This window comes from Trachemys scripta, chromosome 13, assembly GCF_013100865.1.
Source record: "Trachemys scripta elegans isolate TJP31775 chromosome 13, CAS_Tse_1.0, whole genome shotgun sequence".
In the NCBI taxonomy this organism is placed as follows: domain Eukaryota; kingdom Metazoa; phylum Chordata; order Testudines; family Emydidae; genus Trachemys; species Trachemys scripta.
This window is the reverse complement of record NC_048310.1, coordinates 25,922,030-25,947,286: the sequence shown is the minus strand read 5'-3', so window position 1 is coordinate 25,947,286 and position 25,257 is coordinate 25,922,030. Positions and strand designations below refer to the sequence as shown.

Sequence of the window (25,257 nt, the reverse complement as noted above, 5' to 3'; positions counted from 1 at the left end):
TCATCTCCCAGGATTGTCAATGGGACTGAAGCAATAGGCTGCTCTCAAAGAAAATGGTGCCCTTTTAGTCCTCATGTGAGAGCCAGACTGGGGACAGTGACTCTAGAGGTGCTGTCAGTGAGACTGAAGAGGCAACAGGGAAAGGAGTGTGTTAGGAAACTAGACAGGATACTGAGGAATCAGAGGACTATGGGGAGCAGGAAGCAGATTGAGATGGGCTTAGGGGGGAACAAGAGACAGACTGGGGGGGATGCAGGGAAATATGATATGGCAGAGCAGGAGAATGTGATGGGTATGAGACTGAGGAGAAAGAGGGGAACGAAAGAGGGTAGGTGGGGAACAGTACATTTGGGGTGGAGCAGGCTAGATGCATATGTGAGGCACTTCAGTAGATAGAAGAAGTTAAGTGAAACAGAGTGAGCAGGGAGTCCTACTTTTTTGCATGTGCATTTAAGGATTAATTAAGAACCAGAGATTATCACACACAAATAAGGGTTTGGCAGCTTCCCCCTCCAGGTGAGAAAAATCAAAAAGCAGATTAAAGCAAAACCAAAAAACTTAATTACAATCTCATGTCTTAAGGTGGTCTTTTGATTTTGGGGGGCCTGACTCAAGATTGCTGAATGCTTGAGGTTGTTGATACTATTAGTTTAAAAAAGTAATTGGCCCCTCAAAACAGATAACAAGGGAGAAGATATTATATCAACAATACATGATGCTCATACTTAGTACTGGAGATTATTTACAAAAAATTTGTTTACAAATGATATTGTACAACCGTAACAGAAGATTTTTATTACTTCTTGTATACTCTGCCCTCTTACTATTCTTTGCTAGTCTATGAACCTGTGTCACTTTTATTGGTGGCCTGTAACTTTAGAGTAATTTAATTGCACTAGTGGTTCTTCTTGCCCAAGGAGCTGCAGACTGAGTAACCTTTTCAGGCTACTTCCTATAACAGTGTAAAGTTAAAATGAGTATTTTGTATTATTTGTTTATTTTACTATCTGCAAGTAAGTTAGCGTTTTTTGTATCTGAAACTTCATCTTTAATCAACAGGAAATTTTCACTATTGTGCAAATGTAATAAGTCAACTAGAAATTTCACCCTACTGCTTTCATAATCACAGTACTTCTAATTTACATAATAAGGAATAGCCAGCTTGGTATCTTTGGCAGAAGTGCTAGTGATCTAGGTAATGAAGCTGAACAAAAACTCAAAAGTATGGTGAAGTCACTCTAAGGTACTGGGGACAGGAGAGGCATTTTCTACATATTGCTTGCTCATTCATGAAGCAGCAGTAGTGTCTATCTCAAAAGCAATTGCTAGCCCCCAACTTCCTGCCTGAAGGATGAGTGGCATGTTCATAACCTTTTGGAATGCTGAATGGCCTAGGTTTAGGATAGGGCAAATGGAGCTAGAGGAATGCATATAAAGATACTGTGGGAGCATTGCCATATTTAGATCTAAAAGCTGATTTTTTTTTTAATTAAAACCATGTATATTTTAATTGGACAAGCAACACATACTAGGAATGACTCGGAACTGCAAAAAGCTATAACAGCTTACTAGAGCAGTGCTTTCAATAATTTCCATTTATTTATTTACTTTTTAATCTTTGATCCAAGTTCTTGCATCCATATCACTCAGCCACACATTTGTCATTTTAAACAAATAATTTGCAATTCTAAGCACAAAAAATGAGAATATGCAAATAAAATGGAACAAGTGACTACCAAATCCTTTATGACTCTAATATATAAATCCAACAGAGGATTTAAATGCAACACATCAAATATTTGAAACCTGCGAACATGTATAAGATACTTTTTATTTTAAGTAATTTTTTTAAAATCAAGAGAGTTGTCAGCGCCTTAAAAAAATAAGGACAAGCTAAGCTGTATCAGACCATTAATCCATTAAGTCCTGTATCCTAGTTCCAGTATTGGCTAATGTCTGATGCTCTTAGAGGAAAGCAAATTAAATTATAAGGCACCTACCCACTTCCTCAATCTTGTGCAGAGGAAAACATTCCTTCCTGATCTTTGCAAATGATCAATTTACACCCTGAAGCAAAAAATTTGATTACCCTAATTTTGGCATGCATAAAGACAGATGTTATTAGCCATGAAATTATCCAGCATTTTAAAAAACCCAGCTATAGTATCTGATTCTCTAATCACCTTAAGGCTGACTATACATGATGTGTGGTATTTCCTTTTATTAATTTTAACTGACATTAATTTCATTTTTGTATGATGGAACAGAGTAAAAAAAGGAGGGCCTGGTCAGTTCCGGTTTCCTCGTAATCCTAAATATCTCAATCAAATCCCCCTTTAACAGTTCTCCTTTAAATGCTAAATATCCTAGTATTACAGTATCTCAATTTCCTTTCTGAAAAGTCCTGTAGAATTTAATAGTGATGAAACTAAATAGGGTTTTAAAGAAAATACTGTGAAACCCTATAGAATGATTAATTGTATCAGTGAAAACCCCTTTTATGGACTTACCTTAAATCAATTTAGCCTACATTGTTTTTTTTAATTAATTAAGCTAAATTGATTTTTAGGTACTTATATGGGTACCAATCATCATTGTATCTGAGTGCCTTATCTTTAATGTATTCATCATCCCTACATGCCTGAGAGTAGAGCATTAATCCTGTTCTAGATGAAGCACAGAGAGACTAAGTAACTTCCCCAGATCAAACAGGAAACCTGTGGCAAAGAAGGGACTTCAACTGAGGTCTCCCCAGTCGGATGGTAGCACCCTAATCACTGGACCATCCTTCCTCCCTGAGGTGAAAGATGCTCAGGCTTCTCAGCTAACACCTCCTAGCTAGTGAGAAGATGACACTGAACTGAGTGTTAGATTCCCCAAATCCTCAGAGTTCAAGAATGTAGGAATGCATTTAACATAAATTAATGTAGGGCCCTCTTATCTGAACTAATAGTATCAGCACAAGGGGTCTCCAATGATAACTAAATCATTGTGTACCAATTTAACTAAATCTGTTTAGAAACTATGTGTAGACCAGTCCAGTGTATCTCACTGCACAGTGACTTAAATGTGCATTGAAAGCAGGTTGGGGCCACCCTGCATTTTCACAGCTATATTGCACTGCAGAAAATTCTATCTAGAGAGGCTGACAATTCCCATAACAGGTTGGGTTAGCTTTTAGAGAAGTGGATAGTGCAAGCCTGGCACCAACCCTCATTTAAGCAAAAGAAAGGGGAGGAGAATTCTAGAGATTGAATAGGAGTAAGAAGCAAAAAAACAGAGTTTGAAGGGGGAGAGAGATTGTGTGTAAAACATGGAGATGGAACTGAGGAAAAGAGCAAGAGAATACATAGTGAGTAAAAGACAAGCAGAGGAGCAAGAAAATAGACTAACAAAAACAGAAGGAAAGGGATGGAGCTGGAGAGTAAGAAAAAGAGCAGATAATTTAGAAAAGAAAGCAGCAAGAGACCTTAAATTTCTCTTGCTCTCTCTCATATATGCCAGTACCTCTTTTCCAAGTAAGATTCCCTGTTGCTCCTCAGGCCTGGTCTACCTGCCGAGTTGTACCAGTTTAACTTAAGGTGTGATTTTTTTTTTAACAGTGGTTTAATTAAACCATAGCAACATTGTGTGCTTGTGTCAGTAAGGGTTTGTCTAAATAAAGTTGCATTGGTATAAAACAAGATGTGGATTTAAACCGATAATTGAACTGCTGGTCTCCAATGTTGACCCTGCTTTCAGTGGCTTTTTTGATTTAGCTTAAATCATTTGGAATGGGTTTAATTTAAACCTAAATAGCTACTCTTAAACCGAAATAAAGGTTTGGGCTGATTTAAATATCCCTGTTTAAAAAAACAGATTGGTATACCAGAGCAGCTTACATATGGCTGCAAAATTTACAGGTGCAAACTAAACCCATCAAACCAGTTATAAACTGATATAAGAGAGTCCACACTTAAGTTGCACGGATTTAACTAAAATGATCTAAGTTAAACCAGTGCATCTTCTATTAATATACAAGCCATTAGTGAAAGTGAGTGAAATCTAAGATTTATTTCAGTGATAACCTCTTAAAGATCCTATTAGAGATCACAGAATTCCCAGCCTCTTCAGAGCTGGAACCCTGAATGATTGAAGGAAGGATTCAGGGTACGTTCTGCATCTTACAAGCTTTTCTGTTTTATGACACAAGTAATAGGAAAGGCAAGATAGTTTGCTGATTAGAAAAGGAAAGAGGAAGCAAATAGGGTTTGTTTAACAGTGTATTTAAGACCTGATTCTGCCATTTACTCATGTTGAGTAGTATCTTACCTCTTGAATAGTCCTACTGAAAGCAGTGAGAGTACCTGTGGAGTAAGACACTACTCAACTTTGAGTAACATTGGCAAAATTTGGCTATAATTAGGAAGCTCTGTTTGTTAAAAGCCATAATAAAGACTTCCTAATGTTTTAAATGAACAACTCAGTATATTTTCTGTATTTTCCTGCCTTTTTCCCAATAAATGGGGATTAAAGTAAATGTCAACACATTTTCCAGTGATTATGAATATAGCAATTTGGTGACTGATTGGGCTTAGGTAAAATGTTTCAATTTCTGTTATCTTTGGACAAGAAGCAGCAGAGAGAACAATTTTTCTTAATAAATATTTGCTTTTATATGTAATTTAGTGGACTGTTTCCTTAGCCTAATAATACACTTAACATACCTACATGTATAACAGGTGATTGAAAGCATAAATCCCATTTAAATATTTCAGCTTTTATATTTTAATTATCTGGTGGTGCAGACTATAGGCATTCAATAAAAATAATTTAAAATATTTCTCATTTCAGAGAACTTATAAAATACTACAACACAACCATACCTCACTAAAGAAATACTGTGGCTTAAAAAACATGTGTGTAGAAAACTGACTGTTAAATTACCTTCTCCTATGCTACTTCAATGTATTTAACTCAAAATAAATGTTAATGTCCCCTTTTTATAGAAAAACATTGCAGCTCTAAAATACTTGTAATAAAGGAAAGAATACTCCAGAGGTTTAAAAAGAGACCTTAGTTTCAAAACAACATTTTAGTATTCCCAAACTAAAAAAGCTTCATTTATTTAGACTTGAGATTGTTCAAGTGAATTTCCCATCACCCCAATCATTAAAATTCAAGAAACTCACTGTTTCAGGCAGTATTAACATCCAGACCAACTTCAGCTCACACATTACATCCACAATAATTGGAGTTCCCAGCATCACAACATGTTCCCTTTTAGTTCCAACATATAACTATCCACCATGTATGCAACCAATTGATCCATGGATGCTTTGGTTTAGCCAGCTGATAAGATTTGTTACTAGATAATACAAAAATTAATATATGGCTCAGACAAACAAAGATTTAGTTGAGGTAAAATGAAGTTTGCAGACAAACTAAAAGAAACACCCTCTACTCCTTCCTCACCCCAGAAAAAGGGAATTGCATATCTACAAATGAAATGTTCAGATATAGCCATCAGAGAGCATTGTAAATATCAGAATAGCTATTGACTGCATTTCTGTGCATAGAGCTGCTGTAATGACTCCATAGTTCAGTGGACTCCATCAACTTGAAAATCACATTTCCATCTGAAAATTTAACTGCTATTGTTATGATTCCTGTAACCCTTAGCACTAACTTAACAGGCTTCCTACTTTACAGGTCTCCTCCTCCGGGAATTGCGGGGCAGTAGGGGGCTTCTTGGCAATGCAGCTCTTGAAGAAAGGGTTGTGAGGAGCTTGGAGACAGTTCAAAGGCACCCACCCTCCATCGGATTCACCTGACCTTTATGGATCCTCTAAGATCTACTCATTTAGGGAGTTGATTCCTCCTACTCCTTTTGCAGGGCAGCAAATAGCCCTGCAGGGAATATGCCAGGGAAACTCCAAGAGAGGCCAAGACCCTTGTCCATCCTGGAACATAAGCCCCTGTGGTGTCTTACCTCTGGCAAAGTATTTCTCCCGAGCCTTCCCTCAAATTGCACCAGATTATCTGGAGGGGTTGGGGAAGGAGGAAGCCACAAAGTGTGCCTTTCTCCCTTCCCTCTTGGGCATCTCAGAAGTCATCAGAAGCAGTCTCTACAGGAAGCTGCTTTTGGCCCCATCCCTATAATTATGTAGGAGCCTACTGGGAAGAAGGGGACTTCTGCCTGAAAGTGGGAAGAGAAATTAATAATTTAGGGGGTGCGAAAATGTAAAATTAACAAACAATATTTCAAGAACCAAGATGAGCCACTTACTTTACCCTCACATTTAAAAACAGTGATGTTAGTAAGTAGAACTACACTTCAGTATCAAATATAATCTCAGGAAATACATGATGACTTATTTTACATCACTATAATGTTCCCAAGAAAGTAACTGGATAAAACCCAATACTTTACCTGTTTTTAATAGAAATTAGAAATGGATCTTCCTCAGTTAAATGCGAGAGTTGAGAATCCCATGCCTGGAACTCTTATTTCTTGCATTTGTACTAATAATATTACCATCATACTAGAAACTGCCAGCCCCAATGAATTAATATGCCTAAAACTTTAGATACCATCTTTAAGGCAAGATCCCTCTAATTAGACAGAGAGAGAGAGACTGAGTAAAGTATTTGGCCTGTTTGCTAATTGAAAAAATGGTTTTCTCCTCTGATGTCCAAATATGAACTTATAAGTAGATATCTGACAGGTTTGGTTCTGGTGAGATCCATCTGTGTGATGAAAGCTCAGTCCCAAAATGATAAATAATACCACCCACATTCTGAGTCTCAAAATTTTCCTCCCCTGTATCCTTCTGAGATAGCTGTTAAGCCTTTCTGGATTTTATAGTTTTCTCCCTCCGCATTCTCACACTCTACAAGAGAGGTCTTCTTCTTAATGCATTACTAGAAGAAATACCTCTCTTTCTCACTGAAAGCAAATATAGTAGAACCTGAGCCCAAAAAGAATAAATATAGGGATGCTGTGCCAACATTGGACTTTGAAATAGTAAACATTTATGGAGGGGAAAAAAACATTCAAGGCTGCATTTGGGGAGTTACTATACTTCCGCATCTTGAATAAAGTAGACTGAAGTTAATTTCTGATACAGATACTGATACAGCCACAAAAGTATATATCAGTAGTTTTCAGAATGAAAAGTGAAAATTGATTGACATTAGTTCCTAGGAATTTCCATATGTATTATATACACTGTTGTCTTATCTACAGTTGCTAATAATTCATGCCCATTTCCACTGGTGGAATAGACTGATTAAGGTCACTGCTTTGAAAAAAGGGATTGAAACACATCGCTGCTGAGTTTTTGGACTTGCTAAGGTTACAGATAAATTATTCAAAATATAAGAAGATCCTAATCCTACAGGAGGTATTGCAGAGAGTTGTGCATGGTCCCAATGAACACCTTTCTTCTAACATCCAAGGCTATAGCATCTGAGGGTATGTCTACACTACAGGATTAATCCGAATTTATATAATTTGAATTTTGGAAACAGATTGTATAAAGTCAAATGTATGCGGCCACACTAAGCACATTAATTCGGCGGTGTGCATCCATGTACCGGGGCTAGCATCGATTTCCGGAGCGTTGCACTGTGGGTAGCTATCCCATAGTTCCCGCAGTCTCCTCCGCCCATTGGAATTCTGGGTTGAGATCCCAATGCCTGATGGGGCCAAAAACATTGTCGTGGGTGATTCTGGGTACATCCTCCCTCCTCTCCAGGGAAGCAACGGCAGACAACCGTTTCGCACCTTTTTCCTGGGTGAACAGTGCAGATGCCATACCACGGCAAGCATGGAGCCCGCTCAGCTCAAGACAGCAGTCATGAACATTGTAAACACCTTGCACGTTATTGTGCAGTTTATGCTGAACCAGAGCCTGCAAAACCAGGTGGTGAGGCGTAGGCTACGGCAGCGCGGCGGCAAGAGTGATGAGGACATGGACATGGAATTCTATCAAACCGCGGGCCCTGGCGCTTTGGAGATTATGCTGTTAATGGGGCAGGTTATAGCCGTGGAACGCCGATTCTGGGCCCGGGAAACAAGCACAGACTGGTGGGACCGCATAGTGTTGCAGGTGTGGGACGATTCCCAGTGGCTGCGAAACTTTCGCCTGCGTAAGGGCACTTTCATGGAACTTTGTGACTTGCTTTCCCCTGCCCTGAAGCGCCAGAATACTAAGATGAGAGCAGCCCTCACAGTTGAGAAGCGAGTGGCGATAGCCCTGTGGAAGCTTGCAACGCCAGACAGCTACCGGTCAGTCGGGAATCAACTTGGAGTGGGCAAATCCACTGTGGGGGCTGCTGTGATGCAAGTAGCCAAAGCAATCACTGAGCTGCTGCTACGAAAGGTAGTGACTCTGGGAAATGTGCAGGTCATAGTGGATGGCTTTGCTGCAATGGGATTCCCTAACTGTGGTGGGGCGATAGATGGAACCGGTATCTCTATCTTGGCACCGGAGCACCAGGGTACCCAGTACATAAAGCGCAAGGGGTACTTTTCAATGGTGCTGCAAGCACTTGTGGATCACAGGGGACGTTTCACCAACATCAACGTGGGCTGGCCGGGAAGGGTTCATGACGCTCGCGTCTTCAGGAACACTAATCTGTTTAAATGGCTGCAGCAAGGGACTTAGTTCCCGGACCAGAAAATAACTGTTGGGGATGTTGAAATGCCTATAGTTATCCTTGGGGACCCACCCTACCCCTTAATGCCATGGCTCATGAAGCCATACACAGGCAGCCTGGACAGGAGTCAGGAGCTGTTCGACTACAGGCTGAGCTAGTGCAGAATGGTGGTAGAATGTGCATTTAAAAGGTCGCTGGCGCTAGTTACTGACTCGCTCAGACCTCAGCCAAACCAATATCCCCATTGTTATTGCTGCTTGCTGTGTGCTCCACAATCTCTGTGAGAGTAAGGGGGAGACCTTTATGGCGGGGTGGGAGGCTGAGGCAAATCACCTGGCTGCTGATTATGCGCAGCCAGACACCAGGGCGATTAGAAGATCACACCAGGAAGCGCTGCGCATCAGAGAAGCTTTGAAAACCAGTTTCATGACTGGCCAGGCTATGGTGTGAAAGTTCTGTTTGTTGAAAACCTGCCCCCTTGATTGACTCATTCCCTGTAAGCAAACCACCCTCCCCCCTTAAATCACAGCTTGCTTTTAAAGGAAATAAAGTCACTATCATTTAAAAATCATGTATTCTTTATTAATTGATTATAAACATAGGGAGAGAACCGACAAGGTAACCTGGGTGAGGTTTGGGAGGAGGATAGGAGAGAAGTAAAAGACCACTGAAAAAACTCAATATAATGATAACCTTTTGGTTGGGCTGTCCACTGGGGTGGAGTGGGAAAGTGCATGGAGCTTCCCCCCCCACCCCTCCCGCATTCTTACACGTCTGTGTGAGGAGGATATGGAACATGGTGAGGGGGGAGGGAGGTTATACAGCGGCTGCAGTGGCAGTCTGTTATCCTGCTGCCGTTCCTGAAGCTCCACCAGACGCCGGAGCATGTCCGTTTGATCACGCAGCAGCCCCAGCGTTGCAGCCTGCCACCTCTCATCTCAAGCATCCCTCATGACCTCACGTTCACTGGCATCTTTCCTGTATTTAGATACCGTGTCTTTCCACTCATTCAAATGAGCTCTTTCATTGCGGGTGCATTCCATTATTTCCGAGAACATCTCGTCTCGCGTCCTCGTTCTCCGCCACCTTATCTGAGATAGCCTTTGGGACGGAGGAGGGAGGCTTGAAAAATTTGCAGCTGCTGGAGGGAGGGTTGAAAAAAAAGGAGAGAAGTTTTTAAAATGATACATTTTACCGAACAACGCTTATACTCTTTCATGGTGAACAACACTATTCACATTACATAGCACATGTGATTTCAGTACAAGGTCGCATTTTCCATCTTAATATTGAGTGCCTGTGGCTTTGGTGTTAGAGATCACAGACGCAGGTCCGAGCAACAGAATTCAGCTTGCATGTGGCCATGGTAAGCCATTGTCTTTCGGCTTCTGCGCCCTCCTTTCCCACATACCAAGCAAAGCCCGTTGACTGCTGTGGTTTTCCTGTTAACCTTCAGTAGCAGAAAACAAACTAACCCCCCCCCCCCCCATCCAATTCTCTGGGATGATCACTTTATCCCTCCCCCCACCGTGTGGCTGGTATCAGGGAAGATCCCTGCTAGCCAAATGTGAAAAGCTCTCGGCCACACTTTATCCCCCCCCCCCCCCCCCGCTTGGCTAACTGCAGGGAAGGATTTCTTTTCAGCCACAGGCAAACAGCCCAATAGGAACGGCCACCTATGTCCCCTTCATTAAATTCCCGTATTTCAACCAGGTTACCATGAGCGATATCACTCTCCTGAGGATTACACAGCGAGATAAAGAACGGATGTTGCTTGAATGCCAGCAAACACCGGGACCATACGCTGCCAGGCTTTGTCATGCAATGATACCAGATTACTTGCTACTAGCATGGCACGGTCAAGTGTCCTACCATGGAGGACGGAATAAGGCTGCACTGCCCAGAAACCTTGTGGCAAGGCTTTTGGAGTACCTCCAGGAGAGCTTCATGGAGATGTCCCTGGAGGATTTCCGCTCCATCCCCAGACACGTTAACAGACTTTTCCAGTAGCTGTACTGGCCGCGAATGCATCCCAAGTCCTCAGGGCAAAGTAATCATTAAAAAACACTTGCTTTTAAAACAAGTTTTATATTTTAAAAGGTAAACTTACCTGATGTCCCTTCCATTGGGTCATGGTCTTGGATACTGGCTTGGGAGGGTTGGGAGGGTACTTCAGACAGGGTGAGAAAAAGATCCTAGCTGTTGGGGAGAACGGAGTGCTGTGTGCTCTCCGCAAGCTTGTTGTCCTCTTCGCCGTCCGCAGAATCCTCAGGTGTAGCTGATGAGATTATCCCCACCTCGGAATCCACAGTCAGAGGTGGGGTAGTGGTGGCAGCCCCCCGTAGAACGGCATGCAGCTCGGCGTAGAAGGTGGCATGTTCGCGGCTCTGACCCGGAGTGACCATTTGCCTCCGTTGTTTTTTGATAGGCTTGTCTGAGCTCCTTGACTTTCATGCGGCACTGATCTGAGTCCCTATTGTGGCCTCTCTCCATCATGCCCTTGGAGATTTTTTCAAAAGTTTTGGCATTTCGTCTTTTCGAATGAAGTTCTGCTAGCACTGAATCCTCTCCCCATATAGCGATCAGATCCAGTACCTCCCGTACGGTTCATGCTGGTGCTCTTTTTTGATTATTGGCCTGCATGGTTACCTGTGCTGATGAGCTATCTGTGGTCACCTGTGCTCTCCTGTGCTGGGCAAACAGGAAATGAAATTCAAATGTTCGCAGGGCTTTTCCTGTCTACCTGGCCAGTGCATCCGAGTTCAGATGGCTGTCCAGAGCGGTCACAATGGTGCACTGTGGAATAGCTCCCGGAGGCCAATACCATCGAATTGCGGCCACACTAACCCTAATTCAAAATGACAATATCGATTTTGGCGCTACTCCGCTCGTCGGGGTGGAGTACAGAAATCGAATTTAAGAGCCCTTTATTTCTAAATAAATGGCTTCGTTTTGTGGACGGGTGCAGGGTTAATTCGATTTAACGGTGCTAAATCCGAATTAAAGTCATAGTGTAGACCAGGCCTTAGTCCTAAGATGAAAACATAAATTTTGAAAAGCCCAAATGGTCTCCACAATAGGCATGTTGTTATGGTTATATTGTATACCTCAGTAATACTTGATATTTCTATGGCATATCAAAAGACATTCTTGAAGGAAACTGATTGCCATTTCTTTCAAAGTGCCCTCAGACCCCAAGAATCTCCTTATTTTCCATTTTACACCCCCTCAAGGGTCCCTTGCCATCTGACAGAGAAGGGGTTGGTGCTGTTCTCACTGCCACCTGTCAATGCTGCTGTCAGTTGGAGGTGTTACCAGAGAACAGTGTGAGGTACTGTCCCTTCACAGCCCAACAGAGAACTGACTCTGAATGTCAAACCAAGCACATGCTGAAGTTGTGCTACTGTTGCAGTGCCATGCCATTAATCAAAAATCCAGACTATAAATACCTTATTTAAGTGCCATGTGGGACTGTAGACGACACTGCTACCAAATACACACTGGTCACTGTTTTTCTATTTTTTGCTTGTTCTGTAGTTTGTTTAATTGAAAGCAATGGATTTACAAGTATAAAAATACTGAGATAAAACCAGAGTCTTTGAAAATATGGAGTTAGCCAGCCTTGTGTTTTGGAAAAATGTCCCCTTCTTAGATTTGTGAACACAACTATGCTCTAAATCAGAAAGATCTACTATTGTTTTTAATTGATTTGTCACTGCATTCCCTTATGTTCTCACATCCTTCGACCTGAGTCAGACATAGTTGAGATCAGTATGTAATGGCAAGTCTGACACTGGTATTGCATCTCATGCAGATTCCCTGATATTTTTTCATTACTGCTGCTATTATGTATTCCAATAATAAAATCTTCACTGTTGTAATGCACTTTTGTAATTCATTTGCTTCTTTATGCTGTGACTTTCCAGTTTGGTTGATAAATACAATACTAACCAGATCACCTCAGTTTATATCATGGGATCTTCTATCCAAAAAGGAAGTTTTCTTTTTTAAAAGACTAATTGTCTGCTCACACCACACTTACTTGTGGGAAAGCCTGTCTTTTTTCAGTCCTATCTGACAAGCTAAGACTGACAAGCTAAGACTGAAAAGAAATTAAATCCTTTTACCAAAAATCTATTTATTTAAAATAATCATTTTCTTTTTGTCCTCAGCCTGTGTATTCATTTTTCATATTAAAGATGTCGTATGTGGTTACTTTATTTATTTAGGAAAAAAACATTTGTAATATTGTTTCTATTGGGTGTTGTGGTATCCTTGATAAATATTATAATTCATTCATCCTTAGTACAGTAGAGTTAATTGCAATTTCTGCCTGACTGATATTTGGGATTCCCAACCAAGAATACAAAAATGCAGTTTCATTATAATAGATAAAATAATTTTTAAACTCACTATTTGCATATTTAAACCATGTAGTATGAAATGGTAACTGTGAACACACAGCTGTCTAAGAAAAGGTCATAACACCCTAGCATCTTAAATGTGTGGCAATCATCACATGACTTAATCAGTCCTACTTCCTTGTACAATGTAATATAAGCCTTACAAGCAGAAGAGCTCTAAGGCAAGCTGGCAATTCAAGCCACTGGGTCTATGGTACCATACTTGGGGAAGAAAGTTAAACTTCAAGTTAAAATATACATGATGCAAGGCCCTGGATATATGGAGGTATTTAGTTTTCAGCCTTGCAAAGGGAGCCAGAGATGTCCTGCCAAACTGGTAGAGACTCCATATCTGCAGGGAAATTGGGGGTCCATCCTGTAAGTCTTAGAACATCACACTTCTCTGCCCCCTCTCCCTCATGCAGCAGAGGTCAGTTAGGTACCATGCTGTTGCTGAATTCTACCTTCCGTACGAACATAGCTAGAAAATAGAAACTCAGAAGTGACTGTCAAAGTCATTGCTGCCGTAAGCAGCAGTAAATCCAGCAGATATGTCATCTTGGCACTATGTGGAGCAAACTGTAAAGAGTGGCTGCTCTTCAGATGAGTTCCCCAAAAATCTGGTTTCCCCAAATGCAAAAAGTGTGGCATGGGTATTTTAAATCGGCTTCTCACTTCTTTGGGCTCGTATACAAATTATGTTGTGTTTCAACATCTTGACTTGGGCTGAATTTACTTTCTGCCTTTAATTGGAGCAGTTCTAATGGTGCTGACTGCTCCTGTGAAATTTCCACACCTTGGATTGAAACCACGCTCATTTAAATCAATCAGATTCTGATCCAGTTTCCCCCTCCATCTCCGCGAACTGAGCTGTACTTTGAGCTAAAATCAGAAACAAAACTAGTTGGTTATTTGAAAACATGCTTTTCAAAGATAGTCTGGTTCCTTTCTAAGCCCTAATTTCCACAAAAATGTATCCATGTGTTTAACTTTATAACAGAAAAAAAAAATCTAAAATTTAAAGTTGAGTTCAACAGTACCTGATGCAAGATCAGGGTTTAAGGCATTGCCCCATCAGAGGATAAGGAATGAAGGCTTTGTCCACTCTAGTAAAATTACATATTGCTGACAACTCATGTCAACAAGGGATGCAGCTAAACCAGTGCTAAACAGAGTGACAGGCCAATACAAACTGAAAATAAAATGAAAGTGCTCAATGGCTTTAAACACTCGAGGGTCATAAAGTCAATAGTGTTTCAGAATCCATAAAATTAAAATAGAAAACATGTCAGAATATCTTGATATCTTTGCTCTCAAGTTTTACCCTCCTGTCAATAATTACTTCCCTTGGTGGTATATTTATTTTTATCTAAGAAAGGACTTCAGGGATTGAATTATGTTATAATAATTCATGCCTAGTTGCATAGACAGAACTCAGCCTGCAGCCTCCTACTCTAACATACAAGATGTGAATTATTGCACCCAAAATTCACATCCTGTCATGTCTTATTGCTTAATTTGAGATTCTTGATTTAAAATATAAACTATCAGAACATGTCAAAGCAGTGCAAGAATTTGACACTCAAATTCCTGTTTTAAAAAAAAATTGTTAAAACAGCTACTTCTCACCACTTTGAAAACTTACCTCATGTTGTCACCGGCCAGCCCCCTCCTCTAGGTTGAAATTATTTCTGTTATCCTGGTGAAGGGCTGAAGTGGTTTTAATGTTTATCTTGTTCCTGTTATGGCAACAAGAAAGAAATCCTTTAATAAGGGGCTTTTTAGAAAACACAGGATCCACACTGGATTCAAGTTAATATGCTGTAGAAGATGAAAAGATTGTAAGAGATTTTGCTAAAATGCAGTAAGTAATATATCTGGAGATCATATGTTGTTAATGAATCTAAAGTTAGCTAAGAAAAATGTGTATCCTTTTCCTGCTTTCACTTAATAGAAAACGTCTCTTTGTTTTCAGTTGTTTATAATTATCTGTTATCAGTGGAGCCAATTTCTGCCCTGGCTTGCAATTAATGTAACTCAGGTTTAAATCAGAGGAAAATTTGATCTACAGTATGTGTTTGGTAGCTAGTTCTGAAATTGTTAGTGGAATAAGTTTATTCTTCTTGTTGAATGCCCACAGATTATTTGGAAATGCAGGATCTGTCACTTAAGAACAGATAATTGTATTGTTTTCTTATAATTTTAAAACATTATTATTACTGCAGGCAAAACATGTTATTGTGATGAAAGTCTTAAGAAGTAGATTCACTACAGCTTCTTTTTTAAATTAAATTCTAGCTGGACAACTTAGCCAGTCAGCTCATTTCGCTCTCCAGTTGCCTTACAATGTGCTAGGTTTGGGACGCAGTGCTAATTTCCTTGATCACTTATATGTTGGCATTCCTCGTCCTTTAGGAGAAAAGGTAAGTTGAGATTTACCATGGGTAAACTATTTTTTCTGGTATTTTCCTCGCCCAATGAAGCTTTGGGGGGTGTTGTTCTTAGGACTGCTCTGTTTCGGAAGTCAGAATTACAAAGAAACATTTTTCATGGGTATTGAAAACAGTTTGCTGAAGACTACTTTGTGTTAATTTTCTCTAGCATATAGTATCACTCATTAGCCTCTGAAGTAAACAATAAAACAAAAATATCACTCATGAGAAAAACACAGAAGTATGCATTTGTGTGCTGTTTGCATAGAAATACAGAGCTGGTTTATATTAATAACATTTCAGTTTGCTCTAAGAATCCAATTATTATGCCAGCAACCACACTCATTTATACTGTAATCCCATCAGATCTGCCCAGGTGGATGAGGCCCACATGATTCAGTACTTGGCTGGGAAACACCAGAGAATTCCAGGGTAGGGCAGGAAAACAATGTCTATCACCTTTGAATCACCTACTTCCCTCTGAGTTGGTATTGTACTCATACCAGCATGGTGCCAGGGGAATGGTTCTGCTGGAGGAACCTTCCTTCAGAGGAAATGTAAAACCATGATCCTGACAATTTGTGGTGATGAAAGGTCTCACAATGCTATTTTTAAAAATAGATTGTTTACTCCAGTATCCTGACTACATTGGGATAATTAAATTCTGCCTATATAAAATTTCCCTACTGAAACAGTTGGATATAGTATTCTTCACTTCCTGCTCTAAACTGCAGTGCTAATGTGCACTTTTTAAACGCTGCCATGTTTCACCTCAGAGATGGTGGTATTTCAGTGGTGGATGAAGTGATCCTTATATATCGTTTTTATTCAGTTTGTAAATTGCTTTGGGATCTTTCAGTATAAAAAAATCTTTATATTAATGTTAGAGAATTATCATTATTCTTTCCTGTCTCCTGGAAAATTAATGCTTTGAGCTTTTTTTTTTTTCTTGTATAACATTAATCAGAAAAGTTCAGTATATTTAAAATTTGTATTAATTTGTAAGAAGTGGACATACCTTCATTTCTTTTTTCAGTCCGTAAGAAAACAGGAATGGACAGCTATCATCCCGAACTCCCAACTTATAGTCATTCCATATCCACACAACGTTCCTCGAAGGTAATATTATTGTTGAAGTAGATTTTGCAAATGATACTATGGATGCAGAACTGTAATTGTGTGTCATGGAATATGAATGAATGATGGTGGAATGATTATAGAATAATTAATTAATAAAAATGCTAACAGAAAAGGACTTTTCTTTTCATGTGTAGCTAGTTACATTTGATTATCTGAAGAACAGATTAGCATATTCAGAACTTGGTGTGTCTGTTCAGGGCAATTCCAACTGTGTTCCCCCCCTATTGTCCATCAAGGGCAGCCACTCTAGTTTCCAGACACTCCAGCTGTCATCTCTCTTCGGTGGAGACATGTTTCTCTCTCCCTTCTGACCATCCTATTTCCAGGCTGCACCATTCCCTGCCTTCACTGTGTCATTCCCAGCAGAGACAGGCTGCCCAGGTATGCCTGTCTGCTTTCTCTGCAGAGACTGATAGGTGTAATTGTTATAGTTATAAAGCACCATACAACACTTCCTATGCAAGCCTACTTTATTCTTAAGGTAAAAAGCATTCCACACTGAAAACAATACCAGAGTTCACCGCAATCCTAACATGGATTCTGGCAGGAACAGTCCTTCAAACCCCATGTAAGGGGGATTCCTTGTGGTTACAAGTTAATCACAGCTTCATCTCAGAACAAGCACTCAGTCTTATGAGGCCTCAGGAGGCCCTGTCCTTCCAACTCTCTCCAAAGGATTGGAGCACTCCATGGACCAGGGATCCTGTCCATTTGCTGTATCAGGTAGAAGACCCTGAGCCAATTTAAAACCAGGCTATTTGTCCAAAAACCCTTGCTTTGTCTGGTCCCTGGAGATTCCAGTTTGAACTAGTATGTGCAGATCTCTCCAGGTGAGTGGCTTCAAAGAGTTGATAATGGAGGAAGAACATTAGCATCCCCCCTTCCCTACTTGAGAAGATGCATACAATGCCCCAATAACACACAATTGCATTTTTTATTCAATGTACCCCAAAGTATTGACCCTAGTTCAGTCAGGTTTAACTTAATTAAATAAACTTTATCTTAATTCCGTAAAGTTGGTTCAGGCTATTACAGGATATTGTCAGTGTGTCAAACTTGGTATATTATAGATGTGTTCATTTGTGACCATTGCTAAATTGTGGGGGAGGAAGCGGATGGAGAGAGAATATGTATACATGTTTATGTGGAATATGTGTACATATTCCCTCATCTGTATGAGAGAGTCTTGTAAATAAGCATGCAGCTTTATTTCTTTCTGAGGATCAAGACAGTCATATTTAAAATATATTGCGCATTTCACAGTATGGTAATATTGGTATTTTCTCTTTAAATTATTGAACATACAGGTATTTGCATAAACATTTTATATATTTACAGTGAGCATCCATTAAATATATTCCTATAAATGAAAACATACCTGCCAACTTTCTTTTTGACCAAGTAGAAAGCATGGTTGTGGGAAAAATAGACTTTTTGGGTTTCATCAGATATACATTCAGTGTGTCCAGTTAGATACAAAGGTTTCTGTTCAGCCCTTCAACATATGGTGTGTGTTGCCATGGATATGTGTATTTTCCTGTAGCTAGAGGTCAGAGGGTTCCTTGAAGGAGGACTTTCATACTGAAATAAATTTAGAAATAAAAACATTTATACCAAAAATATGGACTTAACCAGCACTTTTCTGTGCTACTTTTGCCGTTATTGAATATATTTGTCATAATTAGGGGTCTACTTAAATCACGGAGAAATCACACATTTTTCGCAGATTGGTCACGGCATAAATAGCACATTTCGCAGATGTGTAACACATCCGTGAAATTTGCTATTTATACCGTGACCAACCCATAAAAAATGTGTGATTTCTCCACAGCGTTTCTCAGACTGGGGCCCTGACCCAAAAAAGGGTCGCAAGCCTATTAGGGGGTTGCGGTATTGGCATCCTCACTTTTCCGCTGCTGACTGTGGCACTGCCTGAAGCTTAGCAGCGGGAAATCTGCGGCTGCTGCCTGGGTGCCCAGCTCTGCAAGCAGCAATGCCGCCAGCAGCAGCAGCAGTATTGAAGAGCGGAGAACAGCAGCTGCTGGTGGCCATATCATGCCACCCTTACTTCTCTGCTGCTGCTGGCCACAGCGCTGCCTTCAGAGCTGGGTACCCGGCCAGCAACAGCTGTTCTCCACTCTGCCTTCAGAGCTGGGCAGCCAGAGACCAGATTTCACGTTCCGTGATGTGATTTTCACGGCTGTGAATTTGGTAGATCCCTAGTCATAATAAAGACTTTATTAGTCACATTCTTGCTTTCTCTTCTGCTTGATCTTGCAGTGAAGTCAATTTTATATAATGAAATTCTTATATCACAATTTAAGCATTATACCTTTACTGTAGAATCAAATATGAGAAGAGATGAGACGTGACATCACTTTTATATAAACTATGTTGCGTTAGCGATTAAGCACAAGAATAACATCAGCCTTAAGATTTAGTGTTCTAGCCTTATGTATTTGAAAAGTACCCCTGTACAGAAATCTCTCTAAATCCTCTTGTTTTCAAATTATTGGGTTTAGTTTTCTCATAGAGGAAACACATGCACATATGGACGCTGTAGAATGACAATAGGCGGAACCCAAAATTGGAGATTACGTGAAAACAGGAGAAATATACATATTGAAAACTTTCACTACACATAGACATTTCCTAAGATTATATCTAGATTGCATTTAATGGGCATGATTGCAGCTCAAGTTGACATACCTGAGCTAGCTTTAATCTAGCTACCTGATGTCCCAAAGCACTGAAGCTGCACCAGCATGTGCTTTAGTGCAGACTAGCCCTACGAGTAATTAACCAGGATTCTGTGTGGACTTAACTGCTCTGGGATCTGAGATAGCTAGAGTAAAGACAGCTTGGGAATGTCTTCTTGAGCTCCAGTCACACCCCATGACTGCAGGTTTTGATGATGGGAAAAATGAGTGAAATAATGTCATGCGTCAAGAGAGGAGAAGATGAGCAGTTGAGAGGAAGAGACTTTTAGTCAGGCTGTTTAAAACTTTCTTATATAACTTCAGTGACTGACATTTTGGAGAAAATAAGTGTTTATTACAGATTTAAACATTCAGATTCAAGCGCATCCCTCTGTACTTTTGCTTTCACTTAAGGTGGGAGTGCACACAATGCAGCTGCTCTGACACATCAAGGAATAAGGGAAGACTAGACTTTACACACCTGATATTCCTAAACGGGAAAGAAACCCCTTTTAAAAAAAATCAATTCTTCTTTCTACATCCTAGAGAAGTATACGGGTGCAACCCCAATTTGTATTTAAGTCCTTTTCAGATTCCTTAAATCCCCAAGCAGTACTTCCACATTTTCTTAAAAGTTCCAGTAAATCCTCATTCTCTGTGAATAGTCTTTTCCAATGATAAACAGGCAGTAAGGATATTAATCCATTCTTCTATTGACAGAATTGATTCTTTCCTTCAGTAACATAATAAAATAGGAAGAACTTGCCTAAGGAATGAATCCTCTGTTCTCTTCAAATATACAAATTATCAGGACAAAATGGTCTGTTCTCTCAAGTCTGCAGCCAGCCAAACTGAACAGTACCACTTTAGAGAGACCTGCTTAATTCATCTCAATGGGGTTTTAACTTTGAATCCTAATGAAGATTTATAGGTTTACACTTTACTATTTCACTGATGGTCAATTTAGCTGAAACATCCAGCTATTCTGCAATTGTGAGTGGAGCTTAACATCCCCTTTTTCTGCCAAATTTGACCTTTGTCATCAGACTCTTCTCCCTAATCCTTCTCCATAATAAAAGCTCCCTTCCCTGTCTCTTAAAGACAAAACATTTTTAAGGGCCAAAATTTCAGAGCTAAGCACAATGAATTGAGAACAGACAGAGTCAAATCCTGGAGGGAAAGGTTGCTACTCAGGAGTGTCCCTCACTTCCAGAGTAGCTGCATTAATCAGCAGTGAAATATAGAACAGTGCTGACTGATACATAATCATCCTCATAAGACTTCAAAGTTAAATCTGTGCACTTCCAAAACCCCACGTGTGCACCACAAACAGGCCCACTGCAGGTGCAGGAACTGACAGTCTAGCTACTCTATTACCACATTTGTTTGTTTACACCCACAGTTGTACTTTTTTTTTTTAAGCCACAGTGGGTGTGTGCATGTCTTGGGTAGGTCCACCAGTTGTACCCTGTTTTGGAAATTTGGCCTTACATGTGCTCCATTCCTAGCATTAAAAATAGGTTGAAGTCCCCTCACCACAAGAGTTCAAATCTGAGATCGGCATGAGCCATATGTTCAGCTCTGGATCTGAACCTCCCCTTAGTTCTGGGTGTTTGGATGGGGTGAGTGGCATTAGGCCTATGTGTACTTCAAGTATTAAAAGATCCATTTTTCTTTCTATCTATACTTCTATGCAATAGATTATCATCTGTAGGATACCAAATATTCATTGTATATTAGCAGATTTGACTGACTTAAATTTTTAATTGAGTGGTCAGGGAACCCAATCTATCATATAAACTATATAAAAGGCACTTTGTCCTTTTGAAAAAAATGTGTAACTGGACCATGGGGTTTCCTCAAGGATAACCCTATGATCTATTTGGCCCTCTCCTTAATTTTATAAACTGCTTTAGAAGCTATTTTAAAATTGGTTGATTCTTACTGGCTAGCCTACAAATGGTGCCAGAATAAGAAGTCAGGTAAATTACTTGCTTCTTTACTTGTTTCTGAAGTTTTTAAACAGACTTCAAAGAGAAAAAGCAGAACTAAAATTCATTTGCAAATTCAACACCATTAATCTGGGCTTGAATAGGGACTGGGAGGGGCTGGCTCGTTACAGAAGCAGCTTTTCCTCCCCTGGAATTGACACCTCCTCATCTATTATTGGGAGTGGACTACATCCACCCTGATTGAATTGGCCCTGTCAACACTGGTTCTCCACTTGCGAAGTAACTCCCTGCTCTCCATGTGTCAGTATATAATGCCTGCATCTGTAACTTTCACTCTATGCATCCGAAGAAGTGAGGTTTTACTCACGAAAGCTTATGCCCAAATAAATCTGTTAGTCTTTAAGGTGCCACCAGACTCCTTGTTGTTTTTGTAGATACAGACTAACACGGCTACCCCCTGATTCTGGGCAACTCAATTCATCTTTCTATGTATACTTACACAGGTGCTCATTTTAATACTCCAAATGGGAGAATATTGAGCAATTTATGCAAATAGACCTCAGTTCGGCAAGGTACTTAAGCACTTGTCTAAGTTTAAGCATGCAAGTAGTCCTGTAGTAGAAGATCTGGAAGGATTCATAGATTTTTTTTTAAAGCCAGAAGGGGCCATTACTGCCTGTATAACACAGGTGATAGAACTTCCCCAGTGATTTCTACATAAAGCCCCTAATTTCTCAGTGGGACAGACCATTACTCTTTAGAAAGACAGACTGCCTTACTGTATACTTAAATATTTTTCTAAAAGATTATTACACTCTAGTGCAAACAGAAATTGATGCAGGAATTACTGGGTGAAATTCTATGGACTATGTTATGCATGAAGTCAGATTAGACGATGATTGATATAGTCTTTTCCAGCCTTGAAATGTATTAATCTATTGACATGCTTAAAATTTGACACATTCTTAAGTACTTTGCTGAACTGGGGCTGTGGCCAGCACTTAGTCACCCATGCCAAAAATACATGCATGCATCTCCAAATACAAAAACTGTAAACATATTAGGAATCCTGTTTAAAAATAAAATCTCATTGACAAAGTGTACTGTGCAAGTAATGCAAGTGTACTGTTCTTCAAATTAGCAATAATTAATTTTCTATGCATTCTCACTGCCATTGATATTTTTATAGATTCTATTGTACCACTTTCAGCTACAACCAACCTTTCAGGCACTTTTATTTCCCTCCTTGTGCTTCTGAAGGAATGTTTTCTCCAAATTTATTTATAAATAAAATACACATTGATTTCATTTTTCAGTCTATTTCAAGATTTATTGACTACAGAGACTGACTTTATTAGTCAATAAATTTTGATTTAATCCAAATTTAATTGCTGCTTGTTAGAAGAATCTTAACTTTAAACTTTTAAATGAAAACACAACAGTTCTCTAAACATGAGAGAGAAAAAGTTGCCTTTGATTCTATGTAACAAATACTGCATTAAGAGACTGTATGTCTAGGTTAAAGCAGGGGATAAGGAGTCAAGATGCCTGGATTATAATCCCAGTTTTGGCACTGACTGACTGTATGCTTTTGAGCAAGTCACTTAAAAAAATAAGATATGCTCAGAACTACTACATGCAACAATCATGTAATATTTAAAAGAAACAAAAAATGCTGTATTTTTAAACATATGTAATAAGAGGTAAGCAGTAATACGTACGTTACAAGATTTTGCCACTGGAGTTTGAAGCAGGGACTGGGAAGTGAGTCCTGAATGGCAGAGTCTTATTTGGTCACAAAGTTTGAGCTGAATGTTTAAAATGATGTGAGCTTTAAAGGTGGATTATTCCTATTTGAAAATATGACAAATTTGAATGCATCTTTCTTCAAAATAACTTAAAGATTTTAAAAAGATTCAAGTATTAGTTAAAGTTACAAAAACTTAACAAATCTGTGCCTCAGTTCGTAGGTAAAAAAGGCATGAGGCTAAATAAATGGCTGTAAAGTGCCTTGAGATTTTTGGATGCAAGGAGCTATACCTCAGAGGGTTTTCTGTTAATATATGGACATGCAGGAAATGAACTACTTAAGCTAAGCGTACTGCAGATATGGACTTTACATTGCAAGCCCAGATCACCCCTCCCATAGACAAAGTCAGAAAAAGGCATCTGAGGCTGATAAATTGTCCCTTAAAGGGAAGGTGTTGGAGAGCTGCAGGATAGGGAGGGATGCAGTTCCTTGTGAATCCATCTGTTTTTACAGAAATTCTGTAGATTGTGCCTAATATGTCAGTTCTCTAAAATGCTAACGTTTTTATGTTTGCAGGTTGAAAACATTATATCTCATCACCACAAATGAGGCACTTGCAGCTAATTTTGCTGAAATACTTAAGTAAAATCAATATCAAACAATTTGTACTTCAAGGAAAGAATGAGATGACATTTGATTGGCTATAGTTGTTTTACAGCCTTATGTGACTGTATTGACATCTTGTTTATTAACTCCCTATGATTAATAGGGCTGGTTTTCATAAAACACCATATCACACTGGCACATCTGATGTATATGAAACCAATAAAACTATATTTTTGAACATAGTCTTTAATGGCTCAGAAATATGCTACAGCTCAGGAGTAAGCTTTCTGGAGCCTAAACTCCTTTATTATCAACAGTAAAAATTATTCTGATGTGAAAAATCTTTCCACTATTATAGTCTGTAGTGTACTCTGCGTAAGGTACCTACTACATGTTTTAAAATCAGTTGTTATGAATACCCAAGCACAAAAAAGTGACTGAAAACAGATTAGAGAGACTGTCACTTTGTCTCTCAATACACTCTAATAGTATGGGATGTGCAAAGACGTTTGTCACAAATACTGAAATTGTTGCTATCTCTGTATCTCATAGAAATGCCCTGTTATAACCTGATTTAAGGCCACATTATTTTTTCATGGAGTAAAACCTAGAGCACTCAGGAAGCTCCACAAGTGTGTCAGGCAGACTCTTTTATACATTTCCCCTCCAAATGCAGGGTTTTTGTGGAGGAGACAGGAAGCAAGGCATCCGTACCCTATGGAACCCCCATTTCTCTATCTACAAGGAAATGAAGCACTGACTCTACAGTGTGGTGACCCTCCACGATGTTGCCTGGCCTCTCTTTTTCCCTGGAAGCACAGCTGTCATTGGCTGTCCTTGCCATGCCTGCACAGTGCGTTCTGAGGCTTATGCAGGCACAGAGAGGAACTTAATGCAGCATTAATTTCTGAACGGTGTAGATATGCAGATGACTGATGGAAATGTACAATGACTGCTCCCCATGTCCCCTGCAGTACTGTGTTGCAGCAAAGGGTAGGGTTACCATATTTTGTGCCTCCCAAAGAAGGACACTCCACGGGGCTCCGTCCCCGTCCCCAGCCCTGCTCCCGCCCCAACTCCACCCCCTCCCCAAAGTCTCCGCCCCCTCCCCTGCTTCCCACGAACATTTGAGTCACGGGAAGCCTGAAGCAGGTAAGGGGAAGTGTGGGGGGAGGAGGCACGGCCCAGGCTGGCCCCGGCCCTGGGGTGCCGGCCCCAGGCCTGGCCCCTGGCACCGCCGGCCCGTCTCCCGAGCCCCCGGCCCGGCCTGGCACCACCGGCCCAGCCCCTGAGCCGCTGGTGCCGGCCCGGCCCCCGAGTCCCCGGCCTGGCCCGGCACCGCTGGCCCGGCTCCCGAGCCGCTGGTGCCGGCCCAGCCCCCGAGGGCCCGGCTTCCCGAGCCCCCGAGCCCCCGGCCCTGCCGGCCCGGCCCCGGCCAAGCCTCCGAGCCGCCGGCCCAGCCCTGGAGCCCCCGGCCAGGCACCGCACCGCCGGCTGGCCCCGGAGCCCCCGGCCCGGTTCGGCCCCCCCGATTTTCCCGGACATGTCCAGCTTTTTGGGCTTTCCCCCCGGATGGGGATTTGGAGCCCAAAAAGCCGGACATGTCCGGGAAAATCCGGACGTATGGTAACC

General features: G+C 40.6%; 1 protein-coding gene and 1 long non-coding RNA gene across 3 annotated transcripts in view; one reads left to right on the top strand and one right to left on the bottom strand.

The window, feature by feature from the left end:
- ITFG1 (integrin alpha FG-GAP repeat containing 1) overlaps nt 1–24,602 on the top strand; it is a 201,560-nt gene extending 176,958 nt beyond the window's left edge. Inside the window, exons 15-17 of one of the 2 annotated variants that reach the window (XM_034788874.1) lie at nt 15,345–15,469; nt 16,515–16,597; nt 24,302–24,602. In XM_034788874.1, coding sequence (XP_034644765.1) covers nt 15,345–15,469; nt 16,515–16,597; nt 24,302–24,377 — 284 coding nt within the window. In that variant the 3' untranslated portion in view covers nt 24,378–24,602. The other variant, XM_034788875.1, reaches the window with a different exon arrangement.
- On the bottom strand, nt 12,082–17,592 carry LOC117886815. The gene is made up of 3 exons (XR_004648061.1): nt 16,497–17,592; nt 14,692–14,785; nt 12,082–13,928 (listed from the first exon to the last, which is right to left on the bottom strand). It is a non-coding gene; the product is annotated as an uncharacterized LOC117886815 (long non-coding RNA).
- Nucleotides 24,603–25,257: the final 655 nt, after the last annotated feature.